A 23,514-nucleotide genomic window follows, 5' to 3' on the forward strand; every position below is an offset into this window, starting at 1 on the left:
GGGAGTGGAGAAGTGACTCTAAAGGACATTATTAGATCGTTTAACGGAATATGGACAGTAGATTAGTATTGTGTCAATGTAAATTTATGAAGTTGACAACTATACTGTGGTGACAAAGAATATTCTTATATGTCTTAGGAAACACTAATTTCTTAGGAAATATTCACTTAGGAAGTATATAGGGATAAAGAGCCATGATGTATATAATTTCCCTGCATATATATAGAGAGAATACAAATTATAAAGCAAGAGAGTGCCTATTTGTAATAGGCAAATCTGAGTAAAGGATATATAGTATTTAGTATTCTTTCTGGCTTTTTGTGAGTTTGAAATTAATTCCAAATGAAATTCAATATATATATTAAAACATGACATTTCTTAGTTTTGTCCATTGAAAAGATCTGAAAGCAATGACAATAATCATTCCTAATGCCCAGATTATAATCTTGAAATACTTTCTACTAAAAGAAAACCAGAGCATTTTGGAAAAAAATGGTTGGTTCTCTGGGACAGGAAATATATAAGATAAGCTTGAAACATCTTGTCATTACAGATTCCAAGGAAACTGTCAAAGCCTTGTCAAAAAGACTTAGGAGACAACTTGGAGCAGTTCTCACTGGCCAAAGATGGGATAGTTTGAATTTCAGTAAGGGTATTAATTACAGATATTTAAAACCCATCATCTATATTTAAATCCATGATTCCATAGTGATACATTTTTTAATTAATTCATCATCATCAGAGAACTAATTTGTTATCTTAAAAATTAGGCAGAAATGGGAAAAAATTTGTTTTGCCTTATCTATATGAACTTTATCACTAGATAACCTTGTTATAGGCAGGAAGTATTTTCTTATAAGATTAACCCAGCCAAAAGAATGAGGAAAGAAGAGTAATTGTTTTTGCAACCCCCAATTTTTAATATATTTAAGCATTGAGTATCAATAGTTAACATTAAATTTAAAAAAAGAAGAAAATATTCCATGCCCCCTGATAAAAGAATACCAATTATCAGTGCTCAGGATCCAGCTGCAACTTGCAGGAAATACCAAGATTAGAGGGATGTGCTGAACTGCATCCAGCAAAACCTAAACTGTGGGAAACCCAAACAGCTTCAGTTCAATAGACAGATTGCATGAAAATGAACAAGGATAACCTGTGGAGAAAAAATTAAAATCTTTAAAAGGAGTTAAGACTAAAAAATTGTGTATTCAGGTGTTTTGTATACTTTTCTGGGGGAATTTTGTACAAAACTCAGTCACAGTAAATGGCGCAAAGAAGATCCAGAATATATTTGGGTTTTTAATAATAAATTCTTAAGCTAATGTGTTAGGAAAAGCCTGATATGTTTTCAGTAGTTTTGAGAACCAGCAATAGTGATATTTCCTTTATTTCACTTAGGAAATGACCAGTGCTTTTATTAAACTATCACCTATCTAAAAATAGGACTGATTATAGAGTGGTAATGTTAATGAATGAAACTGAAACTATAGGCCAAATTTTAAAGGTGGCAACATTCCTTTTAGTATATGTTTTCACTTCTTCTTCATCCAGATATAAACTCCTTAAGTAGTACATAGACACTGCTCACTAAGTATTTGTTGAATTTGTGGAGTGGTTACTGGCCCTTAGGGACTATGCCAGGGCTCTTCTTCAGCCTCCACAAATCCAAGGAATAGCTGAACCTGTAGGCTGAGTTCATCCATTACTGAGATTGGAAAGTTTGAGAACACCTAGAATCAAACACCAGAGAGCCTTCCTCCTGGTACTTCAGCTGCTCATTAGCAGTCCCTTAACTCGGAGGAAAGGAGGAAAGCTGCTTTCTCAACCATTCCAACATTGGGTTAGTGTGCTAACAAAGGCAGCTCTTTTTTTTTTTTTTTTATAATTTTTATTTATTTATGATAGTCACACAGAGAGAGAGAGGGGCAGAGACACAGGCAGAGGGAGAAGCAGGCTCCATGCACCGGGAGCCCGACGTGGGATTCGATCCCGGGCCTCCAGGATCGCACCCTGGGCCAAAGGCAGGCACCAAACCGCTGCGCCACCCAGGGATCCCAAGAAAGGCAGCTCTTTAAGATTGCCTTGAAATTCAAGAGAAGGATCATTCTGAACCAACAGAATGTTAATCCAGCTAAATAAAACTAAAGGAAACGTAATTTGAACTGTAAAAATGAACTTTGAAGCTTGAAGGAAATGAGGTACAGCTAATAAAAGCCATGATTATACAAGCAGAACACCAATGAGGAGTGATCATTGTGGGACTTAAATTATTAGACTGGAAAATCAAGTAAAATAAATCTTGACAACACACCAAAAATACAAAGGAGAAGAATCCTGAAAGAAAAGAAGCTTAGGGAATATATCTAGGAAACCTAACAGATCTAACATGTAAATAATATTTTTGGGAACTTAAAAGGAAGAAAAGAAACGGGTGAAAGTCCACAAATAAATAGAAGAAAACTTTCCTGAGCTGAAGATAGCTTGAGTCCATCAATTATAAAGGTCAATGAGGGGACGCCTGGGTGGCTCAGCAGTTTGGCGCCTGCCTTCAGCCCAGGGCGTGATCCTGGAGTCCCGGGATCGAGTCCCACGTTGGGCTTCCTACATGGAGCCTATTTCTCTCTCTGCCTGTGTCTCTGCCTCTTTCTCTCTGTGTCTCCCATGAATAAATAAATAAAGGTCAGTGAGTTCCATATGGTTTAATGAAAACACATACACACACCCCAGACTTATACTAGTCCGTTTCCTTCATTCTGAATGTAAGAAGTTATCTACAAGGAATACTGTCAAATTGGCATTGGACTTCTAACTTGTAACAGTGAAAGATAGAATCTGGAGAGACAAGAACTGCACCATAAAAATTCTGTACCTGACCAAGGTATTATTCGCATGTCAAGGTAAAAGAAAAATTATAGCAGACATTTAAGCATTTAGAAGGGGCATCAGTATGTGTATTTTCTTAGGTTTAAAAAAAAATACTGGGAAACTAAACCAACAACTTATAAAAGTGGTTACCTAATAAGAGGAGGGATAAAAAGAGAGGTAAGTGAATTGTCATAGTCTTTTTGAAAAATAGTCTGGCAACAACTAACAAACTACAAGAGCTCTTATCTTTTAGAGCTTTATCCTGAAATATTTCTAGGTGAAATGATAACGATGAATGGGATGTGCTTCAAAATGATGCAGAGAGAGACACCTAGGTGGCTCAGTGGTTGAGTCTCTCCCTTTGGCTCAGGGTGTGATCCTGGGGTCAAGTCCCACATCGAGCTCCCTATGGAAACTGCTTCTCCCTCTGCCTGTGTTTCTGCCTATCTCTCTGTGTCTTGTGAATGAACGAACGAACGAACGAATGAATGAATAATCTTTTTAAAAAACAAAATGATGCAGTGATAGGATGTATAGAGGTATGGATTGGTCAAGCATTATTGGCTCTTTTAGCTGAGTGTTGGGTACATGGACATGGTTCAGTATAACATTGTCTACTTTTGTGTAAGTTCAAAATTTACCAAGGCACCTGGGTGCCTCACTGATTGAGTGTCTGCCTTTGGCTCCGGTCATGATCCTGAGGTCCTGGGATCGAGTTCTGTGTTGGGCTCCCCTTAAGGGAGCCTGCTTCTCCCTCTGCCTGTGTTTCTGCCTCTCTCTGTATCTCTTGTGAATAAATTTTTTTAAAAGTTCAAAATTTATCATGATAAAAATGTTTTTTAAAATATGTATGCTCCTTGAATTAGCAGTCACACTTTGGGAATATTTCATGTTTATTAAAACACATTTTAGTGACAAAATAAAAAAAATGTATAGTGATATATAAGGGATTGCTTGCATAAATTGAGGTAGATAGCTATACAATGGACTAATGTACCATGAAAAAGCATGTCTTACTGCTCTTGGAGAGATTTTCATAAGATCTTTTTGAGTTAGAAAAATCAAGATAAATAATGTTAATATCTCTTATTTGTAAGATGAATGTTTTTAAACCTCTGTATGTTTGTATATATACATATATTTGTGTAAAATCTTATAAGCATGGAGTAGAATCTGAAAAGCTATATACCTAGCGACTGTGCACTGTTGAATCTGTTTGCTAACATTGCACGTGATGATCTAACTGCAGATCCCTTAGCTCTCTTTTCAGTTTTTCTGTAGAATTTGACAGTGTTGACCATGTTCTTTCTAAAATTCTGTTACTTTTTGGAATGTAATTCTCCCCTGGCTTTCATCTAGTGTCCTGGACTGTTTCTTCTCAAATTCCTTCTACAATTTCATCTTTATTTCTTCCCCATTCCCATATACCTTTATGTTGGTTTTTCCAAAGATTTTACTTTCTGGACTCTTCTTCTCTTGACACATAATCTCACAGATAAATTTCATCCATGCTCATAGTTTTAACTGCCATTAGTGTGGTAAGGCCTTTCAAATATCTCTCTATTACATAGCTTTCTCTTAAACCTCAAACCTGTATATTTAGCTGACCTTTGGGTATTGCCACCTAGAATTCCCACAGAAGTCAGTAGCCTTGAATCAAACAACTTCTCTCATTTTACACTTTCCTTGTTTTTCCTGTCTTAATTGGTGATAGCATCATTCAGCTATACATATATCACTTGTTAGTCATCCTCAGTTCTTCTTCCTCCTTTTCCTTCGTTCAGTAATTTAACAACTGTTTTTGAGCATTCATTATGTGTTAGGCATTATTTAAGTACTAGAGATACAGCTGATTAAGAAAATGGAGATACTAACATAATCATCCACCTACCTCTGTCAGTTTTACTTTTAAAATATTTGTAAATCCATCTATCAGTTTTAAGCTACAACTCATTCGACTGTCTTTGTGCTATGTGATATCAAGACCATAATAGCCGAAATTACATTGGCTTTCATAAAAGAAAACAAGATTTGAAAATTAGAAAAATTTTATATGACATGTTAATTTTCCCATTTATTATGCCTACAAACTCTAATTCTGGTCTCTTCAGAAAACAGTAGCTGTAAAAAAAAAAGCAGCTTTTATTATAAAACTTTCCATTAGAAAGAGGTGTTAACAACAAATTTTTCCCATGGAAGAGGGAAAGGTATCTTACTTGAACTTCGGTGTTTAATTAGAGTGAAACACGTCTTCTAGAACCTTTTTTATTTTTTGACTGTTTCATGTGTTCATCAACTATGTATTGATTTTTCAGAATATTTATTTTCCACATGATGAATGTGCCTGAATTATTGCTTGATCAAAGTTCCTCAAGGAATGATGCAAAAATCATCAGTAAGTATCATACAAAGATTTTGGAGTTGCTGAAAAAGACTGATGAAAATACCCAATTTATTGCTTAATTTACATGAGGTCCTTGTTAGACTTAACTTTATCAAACTTCATCCAATCTAAATTTAGAATGTGTTACTATTTAATCAAGAATTACTTTAACTGCCCATAGATGTTTGTATATATAAGACCTGATAGCGTCATTAACCCATCTGGTATATCACACATCCATGTGACAGATACACTTTAAGTGTTGCAAAGTTAGAGAATATAACCAAGTTATACAGTGTATACAGATACACTTTAAGTGTTGCAAAGTTAGAGACTATAACCAAGACATTAAATTTTAGAAATTAATAAATTTGGAGGAAATAAAGAGTGTTAAATATGTAACATATTAAATATGGTTTATTCCTTCAGGTATTGTGCTTTATGACAGGGCTACACAGGTCAGGGTAGCTGTTCCACAAACTATTACTGGTCCTCAAGATAAGGAGCTTGTGCCAGAATGTAAATCAGTGCGTTCCTTCCTTTATCAAAAAGGAAAAAGGCTGTGAGGAAATATCAGCTGAACTAAACAGTGTGCTAGTGACATAATTGATTTCCATTTTTGGTGCAGGCTCCTCACTTCTTCACAGATTAGTAAAAAACAATTTGCAGATAGGCCTTTAGTTCAGGGACTACACTGAGTAGCTGTCCTGTGTCGTGCATATCAAACATTTATGATGTTGTTTGAGGAATACATGTCCTGGTTAGCACAGCTTATGTATACAAGTGTATGGCACTTTTAAATTTGCATAATTCTTTAGTCTTTCTGCCCTCCCCCAACTTCTGCCCTTTTCCCACAGTCTTATTCCACATTATCTTCCTTCACAGAAATTCTGTCTAATAATGGTGTTTGCTACAGATAATTGCTTCTTGCTACCCTGCTGAGGACTCAGTCATATATTCAGAGAGCCATATCATGCCCATGAAACATAATTATGGTGATGGACAAGTGGGTAACTCTGTGTCACACAGTGCCCCCTCATATTTTCTGACATTCATTAATTGCCAAAGTTGAGATTCTGTTGCAAATCTGCAGACATTGATTTTATTACTTAAACAAAGTGTCCAGTGAACAAAGTTGAAAATGCCAGTCATTGTCAGAAAAGTTATCACCTTTTCCTTATTTTACTTTGGCGCCAGAAATCTTGCCTTGTTTATTAAGCAGCTGCTATAAACTTTGCTCACTTGCATACTTCAGCTTAAGCAAGGAGATGGTTCATCGTAACAAATAGATGAGCTACTTTTTAGCATCTGCTGTAAAACAGATTAAGAAACTTAAAAAGACAGTGATACATTATTACCCACTGGTGTTTACTGAGTACATTTCTGTGTCATAAAATACACAAAATGACCAGTATTTTGAAGCCTTATTTTCTTAATATTAAGATAGTAAATTGTTAACTATTCTAAATATATTGTCATAATTTGTGAAACTCATTTCCGCAGCTTTATGTTTCAGGAGCTATGAAAATATGACTGGTTGATACATGCATAAATGGAATTAAAACAATAAATCAAGAGATCAAAAAAACATTCATTAAGTTAAAATATACCAGAAATTTTTATTAAATGGATTATGTGATGTTAAGAGTTTAACCATAAGTAGAAAGAAGCACCACCTTAGGAAATTTTAAAGCAAGCCTTTTAACCTTAGAAGTATGAAGATAACTACAGAAAAAATTACATAAGATGTTTTTAGAGTGTTAAATATCAACATACTTGATCATGAGGCATTTAGACTTGATAGAGCAATTTGCAGGGTAACGGAGTTTGATGTTAGTATACCTGAAATTAAGTATCCTTCTATTTAAGATGTAAAGAATGTTTTATTTTTGTTCTTTCCAAATGGCATTTTAAAATCACTTCTATTGTATATGTTAGGAAGTGTGGGTTAGGCTAAGTGTGGAAAGTTATAATCCACTTATAACCCAAGAACTTTAATTAGGACTGTTAGCAACCTCTTTGATTAAATATTTTTCTGAAATTGTTGAGTGGCAACAAGCATAGTGTTGGGTGTTCAGCACCCTTTATTTTTCACATATCCCTGTAGTACCAGTGCTTAGAAGAAATGAAAAGACATTGAGATAGCAATTATGTATGGAGGGCTGAGCATACAGCATGATAGTCAACAAGATATTCTTTGATTTAATGACCAACCAGAAGAGATTCCATAGTGTTTTGCATAGTGTTTTTGCATGCTCTGCTTTTTCTCCTCTGCTTTGTGGCATATTTGGTACACTTTACACACAGAGTTGTGAATTTTAATTTTTCGAACTTTCTTCTAAATATCACCAGATGCTTCTTCCTGAATCCTAAACAAATAAAACCCCTACACTTCTCTTATTTGAAAATCAGTACTTTCAAATCAGAACAGATTTTATCATATGTCTTATGTGGATTAATTCCAGCAACGTAGTTCCAAAGCTTAAGAATTCTTAATTCTATTCTACATGGAGCGTTTTTTAAAGAAAAACATAAATGTCAAAGTTTGTTAAGTGGAGAAAAAGGAAACAAAATTACTATTTTATAGATACTCACTTTTTAGCAGTGTCTATAAAAATTACACAGTTTTATTTATTTGTTCATATATCAGAAAAATAAGTGGAGAGTTGTGGTTGCAGCTGAGTTGTTTTTTGGATGTCTGCAAATGAATACTTTATAAGCCTTTAAGTTTTATATTACATAAAATAATAGTCTGCTAAATATCTCTTTGAAGTTCATGTACCTATAGTAGTCAAGAAATTTCAAGCATGTTTGCCCAAAATATGTAAAATTATTTATCATAAATACCAAACGAATAGGTTTTTTGTTAATAATCTGTTAGCTTGATGATTTTCATTACAAACTGAATTTCCACCAGCGCCTAGTAACTTAAAGTGAGTCTGTCACATAATTATGGTAGTTGAGATATTGCTGAATATTTAAGACTAAAACTGTAAAGGATACATTTGGGCAGAACCCTTAAAGACCTTTGACTTTGAAAAATATTTATTATATATGCATATATTTGAATGCATATATAATAAATATTTGAATAATTAATATATAATATATTGCATATATAATACATGCATATATAATAAATATTTGAATATATAGCCTTAGCTATATCATCCTGTCTACAGAAAAATGTTTTCTCTAGTCATGGTTAAAAGGACCTCCATGTAATATACATATATACATATGTACATATGTATATATGTAATGGAATTAGCTGAGACTGGGTGATTTTGTCAGTTTCCTTTAGTGACATCAAAATTTTTGTAGTGATACTAGTCATATTTTTAGGAGAAAAATCTTGATTAATTTATACTTTATAGAATTAGTTTCTGTGTTACTGACCTTTTAGTAGAAAGACAATGTGTAATTAATTATAATTAAGTGAGGCAGTATACAGAGTGATGTCGTACTTGATTTTACTTCCTATATAGATTTTGCCTTAGATTTAGCATTTTCAACTGGTTATATTCTCTTCTTCCCCAGCTCACCCCTAAACTCTTGACTATAATTCTCTTACCTACATCTATTACTATAGAAATACAGTGAAAATAAGTCCTCAGGTAGCATACTTATTTCCAAGTAGATGTATGACTGCTCTTCTTATGTAAAGCAGAATTAAAATACCTAAACTTTCGGGTGCTCAGCTGGCTCAGTCGGTAGAGCATGCAACTCTTGTTCTCGGGGTTATAAGTTCAAGTCCCATGTTGGGTGTAGAGATTACTTAAAAATAAAATCTTTAAAATACCTAAACTTTACTTAGGAAAATTGTGGCTTAGAAGTGGAGATTTAGAAGAGACTATATAAAATTACCTGATGTTTTATTTCCCTGTCTCTAAGCTACATTTCTCAATCAGTTTAGGGATATGAAAACTGTAATGATTTGTTTACTAAAATACAGGTATAATTTTTGTTAGTGTTACTTCTTTGGCCATATAGTATAAATAAGTAATATAATTAGTCCTTAAATAGATTAGTTGTGGTTAGTGAACTATTATAGAGCAAAGGAACAGCCCAAAATATATATAAGATGCCTGCAACAGTTGTGAAGTATTCCCAGTGAAGCCTCAGAGAATCTCTGAAACTTCCAATCAGTTTATTCAGGAAATAGCCTTGCAAAAGACTGAGATTAAAGAGAGCCACAGATCACTGTAAAGACCTCTCAGAAGAGGAGAGACCTGTTGTAGAGATACACCACAATACTGCTAAAGAAATTAGTTTTTCCCTTTATCAATACAAAAAGAATTCCAGAGATTTAAGGAGAGTCAAGTGAATGAAAGACAAGAAGGCCAAGATGAACAAACAGAACAATTTATCTTGGAAAATGTAAATAATATAGAAAACAGAAGGATGACTTCTTCTCAGTACTCTTGAAGATCCTTGGAGGGCAATCAATCTACTAACCATAACAACAAAAGGCCACTGTAAAAAGTAGACCTGGAAAGTCCTTGGAATTCTAAATATTTATCATTACTGAAAATAAATATTCTATACAGGACTAAAGAACAGACTGGACATTGCTGAAAACCTTGAGATCAAAGAGAAGAGCAACATATAAAACATTTTTTAAAAGACACTAAAATATGAGGGAAAAAAAAACAAAAAACCTACACAGGATAATATATTCATCCTACAAAAAGAGCAAATGCTGAGACGAAAATAATTTTCTTAATTGAAGAAAATATCCTTTAAATAGAGATTTATGTTTGTGGATCAAAGAGGAATGTTAAAGAATAGAAAGAAAGGAAGAAAGAAAAAAACATCTAGATACATCACAACTTCAAGGATATTTTTTAATCTTACAAGCTCCCAGAATCACAGAGAAACAAGTTGCTTACAAACCAGAGATTGGCATCTTATCTCTCATTCTTACATATGTTTTAGAAGACAGGTGGAGCTGTAGTTACAACATTCTGTGAAGTATTATTTTGAACCTAGAATTCCATTCCCAACCATATATCACTCAAGTGTCAAGGCTAAAGAAAAACATCCTTGGACATGCTTTCTGTTCTTTTTCTGAAAAAAGTTATTCACATACATTACTCTTTGGTGACACAAAATACAAGTCTAAAAGGAAGATATAAAGACTAAGGATTTTGGTGAAAAATTCCAGAGGGACAGCAATGAGCAATTGGCATATTTTTGAACAAAATGTCACAGAGCTTTATGAAGAATGTTATCAAGAAAAGACTATATAACAATACACATATTGTGTGAATTCGATTCTGAGCATTCACTGTTTCTGGAATTATTGATATGAAGGCGTATTGTCTGAGCTGATGAACAAGAAAAAAAGGTGAAAACTCCAGGGAAAATAGAACATATGAACAATTTATGGCCTAATTATAAAGAGGCTAAAATGTGACATGATTGGGGGCTGCTTACAGAGCACATGCATGCTTTCTGAAATGACAGAAGTGTCCCTTGGTTTGGTCATTTAGAAGAGGCAAGAGAACAGATCTGAATTCAGAAATTCTGTTCACTTTCTTATTTCTAAGTTAGTTAAACTCAAATGTAGTACTCTAAGTTATGAATGAGTCTGTTGAGTGGTGGGATTATTTTATGGGTAGCTTTTCTTCTTTACTCCGCTCTATTTCTCTGGTTTTCTATCATGAACAGTTTTACTTTTATAATAAAAGAACAGTAAATGCTGTTTGAAATGCATTTAAAATAATGAAATGAAAACAATCTTTATAATAAAAATTGCCAAAGAAGTATAGCTTAGGACTTTTTATGTACTAGCCCATCACTGAATAAAAGTGACATACAAAGCAAACACCATCCCAAATGTAAAGTTTCTTTTTTCTTTTTTTTCTTTTTTTGTAATACTCCCAAGTGTTAAAAGAATACTTAGTTCTGTTTGAACTACATTACATTACACACCACACACACACACACACACACACACCTTTCAACATTATAGATATTTTGGTAATGGAAATCCAGTCATAAAGCATTTTTCTCTACTCTTTTTGAAATGGCTATTTAATAATAAAGCTCAAATTTTAGTATTCAGTATTATCCAGGTTTGTTCCCTGGATCTCTAATTGTGGGCAAGTTAATTAACCTGTACGTGCTAATAAGTTCCACGTCTATAAAACAGAAATTACCGTACAACCCTCATAGAGGTGTGGCAAACAAAGGTTAAGTGAATTAATATATGAATGCACATAGAATATCAGTTGGCCTGGATATAAGCACTTGATAAATATTAGCTTTAAAGATTGTGAAAATCTGAAATAAGGTTATCACATTAGACATCTCCAGCTATTTAAAATGAAATATTGAGAACTGTACTAATATTGCAGCTTGTAATCTTTAAATTAAAAATGTCATTTTTAATTTAATGTATTTACCATTATAAAGATGAAAATCTAATCAGGTTCGCAGATTTATAGTCATTTAAGATAGTCACAGCATAGCTGCCTTTCCTTTATTTTTTTATTTCTAGCTTTATTGAGATATGATAGACATGTAACATTGTGCAAGTTTATGGTATATAGTGTAATGATTTGATAAATGTGTATATTGCAGAATGATTACGACAGTAAGGTTTGATGACACATCCATGGCCTCACATAGTTACAATTTTGGGTATGTGGTGAGAACTTTTAAAATCTACTTTTAGCAACTTTCAAATATATAATGCAGTGTTAACTGTAGTCACTATGCTATACATTATATCCTCAGAACTTACTCATAACTGGAAACTTGTATCCTTTAACTACCTTCACCCATCTTCCCTATCCTGTGACTTTTTTTCCTTTATAAATTGTATTAATAGTCATGAATGAGGTGTTTTTAAACTCTTATTTCATATACTTATGGAATACTTAAATCAAGATATTGTATATCAAAATCAAGCAAAGAATAGAGAGCGAGTTCATATTTGAAATTCAACTTTGACGTCAGGTGGGTATGTTTAACAGCATTATTTGTTACTTTCTTAATTCAAATCATTTTACAGGTAGTTTAACAGTAAATCTCATTTAATATAATGCTTTATTATAGAACCTAGGGTTTTGTGGCCGAGTTATTTTCTTGAGACACTCAGTCATGAAGTAAACTTAGAAGTAGAAAGTATTTATATGAATGCTTATGGATTATAATATAATAATATGGCATAATTATAAGCATTCTTTTAGTTCATCTTAGCTATATTTAGAGTTTTTATGTACTCAGAAGTAACAGCATGATGGTTGTGAGTACTAATATGAAAGTCAGAGAAATGCGTTTGAATATCAAGCTCTACCACTTACTGACTATATAGTCGTGGACAGATTTATTATTAACGTTCTTACATAGTAGAATCCTAGACATATAAGGTGGGTACATAAATAAATGAGGTAATTTATAAGCTTGAATAAATATGGTATTTTAAGCTTTCTCTGTGGATTATTTTCAATAACAAAGTTCTCATCTACTTACTAAGTTGTAGAAGAAACACTTTTTATTTTTTTTAAAGATTTTTATTTATTTATTCATGAGACACACACACACACAGAGGCAGAGACATAGGCAGAAAGAGAAACAGGCTCCATGCAGGGAGCCCGATGCGGGACTCGATTCCAGGACTCCAGGATCACGCCCTGGGCCAGAAGCAGACGCTCAACCGCTGAGCCACCCAGGCATCCCGAAACACTTTTTAAAAATCATTCTATAATGGCATTAAATTGCAATTAGCAAATGAAACAGTTGTATAATTGAGTCTCTCTGTCTCTATTCCCATTTCCATTTCCCCACCCTTCTTTGAGGAACACTAAAAAATCCTTTGCATGAGTGGTTGTCTTTTTATGACTAGTATTCTGATGTTTAAAAATATAAATTCCACCAGACATTAATACAAGAAAATTGTTCTTGGTTCGATCTATTTCTTGTTTCTCCTCACTGCCTCTCCTCCTTACCCCAGGAAGTCTTTGTCTGCATATGTCCATTTTTTTACTTGAAAGACAAGTGGTTTCCATTGCCCTCATTCTGAAGAACTACTTGCTTCCATTGTAACCCTGTAATAAGTGAAATAAGTTCCTGGAGTCAGCTTGAATCTTTTTGTCTTCAATTTTCTGATACTAAATTAAACAAATACAAAAAGTTATGGGATTCAGTTTTGGCTTTTTAAGTTAACATGTGCTCTTTTGAATTTGGCATGTTAAATGTACATTTTACTTAAGTGCTTTTTATTTAACAATACATTTTTCTCTTTTTATCTAAGCACTGGATTACTGTGTATCACATGCATGGTATATACCTGGATAATACTAAGCACGTTATGTAAGTTCATGTACTTACATGAACTTACATATACTACTCACAAATAGCCCTGTGAGTTAATCCCTAATGATAGATGACTGTTAAATGGCAGAGCAAAGATTTGAACCTAGAACTAATGACAGAACCTATGTACTTTTCCATTGTATCATGCTGTTTGTCACTGGGTGTGAAAAGTTCAGAGTCTGATGGTCCTGATATCAGCCTAAAACTACAATATGAGTTTAGTATATATTTATTTAACTTAATGATAACTGTTACAAAGTGTACCATGACTAAATTCATGTTCATTATGTTTGAATGTGGCACCTTCTGTTAGCCACAAAGGGTTCTGAAATGAAATAAAATTGCTGGTGTTTTTTGGTTTTTGCCATAGTCTACCATTCATTAATTTAAAATCTTTAAAGAAAGTTTACATTTCATATATATAACATATTCCTGAAAATGTGCTTACATGTTACCTGATTCTGCACTCAAAAAATTAAGAAAAAAAAATTTTTAAAACCTCCTTAAATATAGTATATATGTGTAGGGTTTTTTATTTTATTCTGTATATTGCATAATGTATTCATTTTTAAAAACCATTTTTAAACAGATTACAGTAATTGTAAAATTAGTGATTTTATTTTTATTATCAAATTATTCAAATATATGCAGAAGTAGAAGGGACAGTATTATGAACTCATATGTATATATGACCCAGTTTTACTTATTTCCACCTTGTGGCTAATCTTGTTTTGCCTCTCTCCATTCTTCCATACCCCATCATTTTGAAGTCATTTCACTGGAAATGTTTCAGTATCTATAAAAGAATAGAATTTTTTTTACTTGAAACATAACAATAATATCATTATTATATCTAAACTAATGAAATGTTATTACTATTAAATATCCAGTTATTGTGATGCCTGGGTGGCTCAGTGGTTGAGCATCTGCCCTCACCTCAAAGCATGATCCCGGAATCCGGGATTGAGTCCCATATCGGGCTCCTTGAGGGAAGCCTGCTTCTCTCTCTGCCTGTGTCTCTGCCTCTCTCTCTGTCTCTCATGAATAAATAAATGAAATCTTTTATAAATAAATACATACATACCCAGTTATTGTTCCAAGTTCTGATTGTCTCATAAAATCAAAAGATTTTTTTCCTTAACTTTCTCAAAGTCAGAATCCAAATAAAGTCCATTGATTTCATATTGGTTGATATGTCCAAGTATCTTTCAATCTATAGATCTCTCCCTTGCATTCTTATGTTCTTGCAATTGTTGGTTGAAATACCTTGATCATTTGCTGGTAAATTTTCCAAAAGTCCAGGTTTTGCTTATTGCATCTCCGTGATTTCATCTAAGGAAAATTACTTTTCCAAATATTATCTTGCCTCAATTTCACATTTTCTTAATTTATCTACAGTGACTTTAACATTGAGAAGGAAAAGTTGTAGGATGCCTGGGTGGCTCAGAGTGTGATCCCAGGGTCCTAGGGATTGAGTTCTGCATTGGGCTCCCCACAGGGACCCTGCTTCTCCCTCTCCCAGTGTCTCTGCCTCTCTGCCTCTCTCTGTCTCTCATGAATAAATAAGTAAAATCTTTAAAAAAAAAAAAAAAAAGGTTGCTTGTGGCTATTACAAAGAAATTTTGGTGAGGTTGAGCAGATTTTTTTTTTTTAATATTTATTTATTCATGAGAGACACAGAGACAGAGACACAGGCAGAGGAGAAGCAGACTCCCCATAGGGAGTCTTATGCGGGACTCAATCCCGGATCCTGGGATCACGCCCTGAGCTGAAGGCAGACGCTCAACTGCTGAGCCACCTAGGCGTCCCTGAGCGGATTATTTTAATGGTTCTGATCAATTTTCCTAATTTTCATCAAGACTGAGGTGAACATTAGGCTTTTTTTGAAACTAATTTCTATCGATATTGGCATAAAATCTTCGTATAAATTATTAAAATACTTTACATGCTGATTTTGCCCATAATTTTAAAACCTTATTTTCATTACTTTTCATAATATCAACTACTGTACATATATTTGTGTTTCATATGGGTCTCTAATTTTCCTGTTCTTCACAATTGAACATTCTTCATTGAGCTTCTATTTTTTTTTAAGATTTTATTTATTCATGAGAGACATAGAGAGGCAGAGACAGGCAGAGGGAGAAGCAGGCTCCATGCAGAGAGCCCGACATGGGACTCCATCCCGGGTCTCCAGGATCCCGCCCTGGGCTGAAGGTGGCGCTAAACCGCTGAGCCCTTCATTGAGTTTCTGAAGGGGGCTAAAGATTTACTATTATTACACCTATTCAGTTTCCATCTTAAAACTGTGTCCAGTTTCCCTGATAAATACAAAACACTGTATATTCAAATAACTGTATGAACACTATAAAAATGGTGCCATTGGTTAAAAGTAAATTTCTGGCTAAATAAAAAAGCTTAGTAGCTGATAAATAAGAGCATGAGGTCAATATAGGAAAACAGGCATGTTAGTCCATAATGTGTGAAAGTGCAAGATATATATTGAATGTTCAAGGTGGCACAAAGCAAACAAAAGAGCTGTGCTCCACATGGCAGGTGATACGGGAACTAACAGCATGTGGATGAAATGTTTGCCACCTCTTCAAATTGCTGAGTTTAAAGGAGACCTGGATCAGCAATGAATTACCCAGATAGGAGCACCTAGGTGACTCAGTGGTTGAGCATCTGCCTTTGGCTCAGGTAGTGATCCTGGGGTCTTGGGATCAAGTCCCACATTGGGCTCCCCACAGGGAGCCTACTTCTCCCTCTGCCTTTGTCTCTGCCTCTTTTTCTATCTCATGAAAAATAAAATAACTGGGGGAAAAAAAAATTACCCAGATAGTATCAGTGGCAACATCATTTGCCACCTGGGTACTATACAAACTTGTTGAGTGAATAAGTTTATGTTTCGTGTTTATATCCCTTTCTACAGTCCTCCCCTTCTACCATATGTAGCCCCACTTGATTTCTTAATGTGATTCTGAAATGCCCTATTTGCATATTTATCTACATTTATTAAGCACTCACTATATGTTATTATGAAAGTCCCCAGGTCTTAGTCATGAATTTATGTTTAAAGTATTTGTTGAATAATACAGAAAACAAGCAGAAAATTACAGCTACCTCACTGAAGTTTACCGTCCTACAAAGGACTCTCAAATTCCTTAAATAGGCCATTTTTTTTTCCTCAGTAAGCACACTGTCATCCCCACCATGCTCCATCCCACAAATACAAAATAGAAGTTTTTCATTCTCTGGATGCTACAGATTTAGGCAGATGCTGTTAAAAAATAAAGTCATATATTATTGTAGGTTTATAGTAAGCTGAATCTTGTGTGTACGTGCACACGTGTATGCATGTATTTAAGCACTCATTTAGAATAGGTGGAATGCATTGAGGATATAGTGGAGTAGATAGCCTTCCCTTTGCCCCTTGCCTTTTTTTGAGGAACAGGCAATCTTTAACCTCCCATATCCCAGTGATGAGAATAACAGATAAAATGCACACCTTTTGGAAGTGATGTTCCCAAAGGATAAATGAGAAGTTAAATGTATCTCCTCCGAAACCATTCCAAATAAACATGTAATCTCCATAAATACCAATGCAAACATAGCCTCAAGATGTCCCCTGCTCACATCTTCCCTATAACAAGTGACTACCCCAAGTCCTTCCTATATATAAATTCTTGAAGTGCTCCTCCCCCTGACCTCTAATCTAAAATATCTTCTAGTTAAGTAGTTGGGAAATAATAAAAAGAAACTGATCAGGGGATCCCTGGGTGGCGCAGCGGTTTGGCGCCTGCCTTTGGCCCAGGGCGCGATCCTGGAGACCCGGGATCGAATCCCACGTCGGGCTCCCGGTGCATGGAGCCTGCTTCTCCCTCTGCCTGTGTCTCTGCCCCCCTCTCTCTCTCTCTCTCTCTCTGTGACTATCATAAATAAATAAAAATTTAAAAAAAAATTAAAAAAAAAAAAAGAAACTGATCAGAATCCACATAAAATATGCATGTAAATTTGGGGAAGAGTGAGTAAAATACTGGTATCACCAATGCAAATAGCAAGAAGAAATGAGAGGTGAGAGACAATGTAGAAAATACTGTTAAGTCAGACAAAAGCATCCTGGGCTACATTTCCTCAGGGTGAGGTAGCCTTGGACAAGCTACTTAACTGGGTCAGACTCTGTTTACATGTCTCTTAAATAGGAATAATAATTGCTGTTATGAATAAATGGTAGTAGGAGAGATAGTGTTCCTGATTTTGAAAAGTCTCATACCATCATCTTTGTATTTTTATTTTGTTGTAGATAGGAAGCCATCAGATGAAGAGAGACATAATCTGTTCTATAATGCTGGCCACATTTTAGTTAAGGTGATAACTGATCTAGGCAAGAAATGATGAGAACCTGAGATGGGACAGTGGTAATGGGAATAGAGAGAACATGGATTTTAAGAGATAGTCCAGAGATTAAAACTTTGAACAGTTAATTCTGGAAGTTGTGGAATTGAGAATGTTAAGAATGGCTCTGAGGTTTTCAGTTGGAGTAAATGTGTTAATTGATATGCTACAGAAGTGGGAAATAGTGGCTTTCAAGCAGCAAGAGGAAACAGCTGTGGAAAAGAAAGAAGGGAGTTGAATGTCCTCAATTTTGAGTTAGGATGATTAAAAGGAGTCAAAGAGTGTCCAAGTTAGACATCTGAATCTCAGAGGAAAAGCAGAGACCTGGACTTCACTATAAGTTCAAGTTTAGGGTCATGGTGTATATAGTTTTGTATCATCATCATCCATTAGAATAATTATATGTTTTCTAAAAGTAAATATAATTCAAACCATTTTAAAGGCGCAGCCTCTCTCCTGAATTTATTAGGCTTGTGAGATGTAATTGGTTTGTCAAATGCACACTGGTTGTTTTGGAAAGATTTTGAAAGAGGGATTTACTTTATATATTATCATCTCCCTGAATTGGTCACATGTGCTCTGTTTGGCTGCCACCCCTTTTGAATACAAGAAAAGATGGAAATGTATGGTAGCCTCAGTAGGAAAAAAGTCAAGCCTAAAGATAATGACCTCAAATAACATTTAACTATTGTGTAAGGTGTCACTAATATTTGCTGCAAATATCTAAAAGTGCCTTAAGAAGTACAAGAGTAAATTTCAAATGTATTGAAGTGTTTTTAACCAACTAATCTTTTATTAGCATTTTTTATGGAAAAGAAAAATGTTTTAATGAAAAGTTTAATATTTGAATGGTTGCTTAACCTTTGTATTTCTTTTTCTTTCCTAGTTTCCCAAATAAAATTGTTTGAAATAAAAAACATTAATTTTTATTTTTTTTTAATTTAGAGAGTATATGGGGGATGCCTGGATGGCTCAGTGGTTGAGCGTCTGCCTTCGGCCTAGGGCATGACCCTGGAGTCCCAGTATTGAGTCCCATATCTGGCTCCCTGCATGGAGCCTGCTTCTCTCTCTGCCTATGTCTCTGCCTCTCTCTCTCTCTCTCGTGAATAAATAAAATCTTTAAAAAAAAAATAGCATGTGCATGAGCAGGGGAGGGGTAGAGGGAGAGAATCTTAAGCAGGCTTTCATGCTCAGCATGGAGCCCAACACAGGACTTGATCTCAGAACCCCAAGATCATGATCTGGGCCGAAATCAAGAACCAGACACTTAACCAGCTGAGCCACCCAGGTGCCCCAAACATTAAGATTTTTTTAAAGGCACTTTTTGTCAGAAATAATTTGATAAATGATTTAAATACAAATTCAGATTTATTGCTTACCTAGATAATTGAAGACCAAAAGATTGGAACAAAAGGAAAACTAACAGTATAATTATAGGCATGCCATTTTGACTACTAGAATTTGAGGATTTGGAGAGCTGAGGTGATTTTCTCACTGTAAGCAGTCCTCTCCTAAGAAAGGCAAAACATATTTTTTTTAAGTTACTATCACACTATAATTGCAGGACCAGCTCTATGTTCCTGTTAAAGTAAATCAAAAGGTCTAAACCTTACTTAGGGAAGAAGAAGAGATTAGGGAAGAAGAGAGATTTCCAGCCTGTTCTGCAATTGAAATGATGTCATGGAGGTATAGTACGTACCTGTGCTGAGATCAGACTCACCAGCTTCATGAGAGCAACACAGGGTTATTGCCACCAGCTGCTGAGAACCACCGGCAGTAGAGCAAGCCCAGTAGGCACATGCAACTCATTGACCACAGCCAGGTTACAGTCCTTCACTGGACTAATTCCACATTCTCATCATGGACATTAATTAGTGTCAAGCTAACTTTCTCACTTTAAAACTTCACTTTTTTCCCCTTTTAAAAAAGTCATCTTTGAAAAAGATCCATAGGAAAAGTATATTTGCATTGGAGAGTATTGCTTAATTACCTTCAGTTGATGAATCAGGAACACAAATAAATGATAGACCTTAATCTCTCAGGGTACACATATTTGTGTAATTTCCTTGGAATTTGCATTTAACCTTGAATGTATATATTCAAGATAAGCAGTATGATAAGTGAAACATAGGGATGCCTGAGTGGCTAGCAGTTAAGTGTCTGCCTTCGACTCGGGTTGTAATCCAGGGGTCCCAGGATCAAGTCCCACATCCAGCTTCCTCCATGGAGCCTTCTTCTCCCTCTGCCTGTGTCTCTGCCTCTCTTTCTGTGTCTCTCATGAATAAATAAATAAATTTAATTTTTTTTTAAAAAGTGAAACATACGTGAGATTATATGTGTGGTGTAATTTAAGAAATGTAGTAATATACCTAGACAAAAAAAGACCAGGAGAAAATAGGCTGAAGAAATTATGAAGTGACATTAAACAGTAAATACAAACACATGGCAAAATGAGCCACATGAATAAAAAAAAAAAAAAAACAGTGACACTATTTTATACCTATTAATGAACTTTTTAGATACATATTTGGTAGGCTCCACACCCAGCAAGGAGCCCCCAACACATGGCTTAAACTCAGAACCCAGAGATCAAGACCTGAGCTGAGATCAAGAGCTGGACACTTAACTAACTGAGCCACCCAGGTTGCCCGCCTATTAGTGAACTTTAAAAAAATATATTTTTCCAGGGTCCCTGGGTTGACTCAGTTGGTTTAAATGGCTGCCTTCAGCTCAGGTTTTGATCCTGGAGTCTCAGGATCATGCCCCACGTTGGGCTCCCTGCTCAGTGGGGAGTCTGCTTCTCCTCTGTCTCCCCCCAACTCCACTCCTGCTCTCTGCTTGTTCACTCTCTCTCAAATAAAATCTTAAAAAAAAAACTTTTTTTTCTGATGATAAAAATAATCTGTTTTGCTAGGAATTTGGAAAATACAGAAAAGTTTGAGGATAAAAATCTCCCATAATTCCTCCAGCAAAAGTTTAGTACTATAGATACTTTTTTGATACATTTTTCATTTCTTTTTTCATACACAAATTGATTTTCAAGTAACGTATACAAAAATTTTTTCCACATTATTATATATCTAGAATATCAAATTAGAAGCAACCTGAATGTCCCTTCAGTAGAAGAATCAGTTTAAATGATTACAAATTAACTCAATGTAATATGAGGCTTTAAAAATAGTAATGATTTAATTTCAGTAGAAAATGTGATCTGTTCAATGGGAAAAGGCCATATGTAAAATGGTATGCATGCTGTGATTGGATCTGTGTATGTCATAGTTACTTCTATGCCCTGAATCCCTGTACATCTTTCATGCCTCAGCTTCAGTGCCACTTATTTGAGAATCCTGCTTTCCTTCTCTAGTTTTCCTAACCAGACTGTTTCCCAAGTGCACCCTTTCGACCTAGTACCTATTACCTTTTTAGCAACCAACAAGTTGTGCAACTGTTAAAGAGGCAAGACTGTCTTTTGATCTTGTCACCCCCTACACACCTAACACTATGAGCCTGGTGGAGCAGAATAAATATTTATTGAAGACTTAATCTCAGTGTAGAACTGAGGTTTTGTGGGGTATATCAAAGAAAAAAAAATCATTCCTAATTTCTAATAAAAGTAATCATCTAATGAGACAATATAATAGAATAGCTATAAACCATAAAAAATCCTTGAAAAGTACACATAGAGATAAGTTCTGAAGAACAAATTATAAATAAAGCATTAACAATAGAAAATAACACCTGTTATATAAGTACATATTCTTTTTTTTTATAAGTACATATTCTTGTAGTCAATCAAAGATCAAAATAAACAGTGCTCCCAAAATAGATGTTCCTTTTTGCAACATAAAGTTCTGTAGTTTGATACTATATATTGCAATATTGATGGCTGGGAATGGGGAGCATTTGCAACATCTATAATTCTAAAAATGTTCCTTTTTATACCATCTATCAGTATAACCATTTCACTCATCAGAATAATCCTCTTTAAAAATAAGATTGTGATCTCTCCAGGGCTCCTATGCAGTGCCCAGTGTCTTACACCCCAAAATGCTTCTGGAATTTGGATTTTTATGTGAGAATATTTGGGGGCTAGATCACTTTAGTTAGAGGAAGTTTAATGTATTAAATTTACAATTCTAATAAACAATTTTAGTAAGTACTTAGCAAACTTACCATTTTTATAGTGAGGTTGGTGTTTCCTCCTTGTCAGAGGCCTCAGTTTTCATTGCTTTTAGTTAGAAGCCCAGGTTTTCTTTTCAGATTAAAGCCCAATGTATACAAGATACATTTCAGCTAAAAAAAGATGCCAACCTAGGAAGAAGAAAAATCTTTTTCTTAAAAATGACATAAGGGGTGCCTGGCTAGCTCAGTCAGTGGAGCATGTAACTCTTGATCTCAGAGATGTGAGTGCAAGTTAGGTAAGAGATAACTTAACAATAAAATTTTTTAGGGGATCCCTGGGTGGCTCAGCGGTTTGGTGCCTGCCTTTGGCCCAGGGCGTGATCCTGAAGTCCCAGGATCGAGTCCCACGTCGGGCTCCTTGCATGGAGCCTGCTTCTCCCTCTGCCTGTGTGTGTGTGTCTCTCTCTCTCTCTCTTTCTCTCTTTCTCTGTCTCTCATGAATAAATAAATAAAATCTTTTAAAAAATAAAAATATTTTAAAAAGATACAATGAAATAGAATCTAGTAATGTTTTGACTGCATTTATACAACTTGGATGCACTTAAACTTTCATGTACTTAAAATTAATTTTAATGTACTTAAAAATGTGTAGAAGTTGAGCTCATTATCTCCCCCATTGTCTTAGAGTCCGTATTAATGTCAAATCTAAATTATAGACAAGAAAATTAAGGAGCATAGGAGCTTCTTTCAAATACATATTTATTCAGTTTATCTTTTATAATCTTGATTATGTAATTGGGAGATGCATTTCCTTAATTTTTTTTTTTTTACCAGTTATGTGTCTTGTGTAAGTGAAACCATTCACCTTTATATAAGTTTCTACTTTATGAGGATCACTTGACCACTTATGATTTTATTCATAAAAAATTCTGAAACGGGGGTTCCTGGGTGGCTCAGTGGTTGAACGTCTGCCTTTGGCTCAGGTCATGATCCCGGGGTCCTGGGTTTGAGTTCCGCAGCAGGCTCCCCATGGGGAGTCTGCTTCTCCCTCTGCCTATGTCTCTGCCTCTCTCTGTGTACCTCTCATGGATAAATAAACTCTTTTTTAAAAATTCTTAAATATATAAGACATTATGTGATATTTACTTAATTAAACCCTATAAGTTAGTGGTTCTTAGTCATTTTTGCATCAGTGAATCTTACTTCAGTATTCTTTGTCCAGAAAAAAAAAAAAAATGTACATCGGGATGCCTGGGTGGCTCTGCAGTTGAGTATCTGCCTTTGGCTCAGGTCATGATCCCATGGTCCCAGGGATCGAGTCCCATATGGGGCTCCCTGCATGGAGCCTGCTTCTCCCTCTGCATCTGTCTGTCTGTCTCTCTCTCTCATGAATAAATAAAAATCTTTTTTAAAAAGTACAG

The 23,514-nt window shown here is 34.8% G+C and overlaps 1 protein-coding gene across 5 annotated transcripts in view; it reads left to right on the forward strand.

Annotated features, from left to right (window-relative positions):
- ANKRD12 (ankyrin repeat domain 12) overlaps window positions 1-23,514 on the forward strand; it is a 123,347-nt gene that overhangs the window by 77,158 nt on the left and 22,675 nt on the right. The window contains exon 2 of one of the 5 annotated variants that reach the window (XM_038543851.1): window positions 5,184-5,263. The exons of the other annotated variants lie outside the window; for them this stretch is intronic. Within the exon in view, the coding sequence (XP_038399779.1) occupies window positions 5,200-5,263 (64 nt within the window). The 5' untranslated portion in view covers window positions 5,184-5,199. The remainder of the gene's footprint in view (window positions 1-5,183; window positions 5,264-23,514) is intronic. 5 annotated transcript variants of the gene reach the window in all.

The sequence above is a fragment of the Canis lupus genome, chromosome 7 (assembly GCF_011100685.1).
Source record: "Canis lupus familiaris isolate Mischka breed German Shepherd chromosome 7, alternate assembly UU_Cfam_GSD_1.0, whole genome shotgun sequence".
Taxonomy (NCBI): Eukaryota; Metazoa; Chordata; class Mammalia; order Carnivora; family Canidae; genus Canis; species Canis lupus.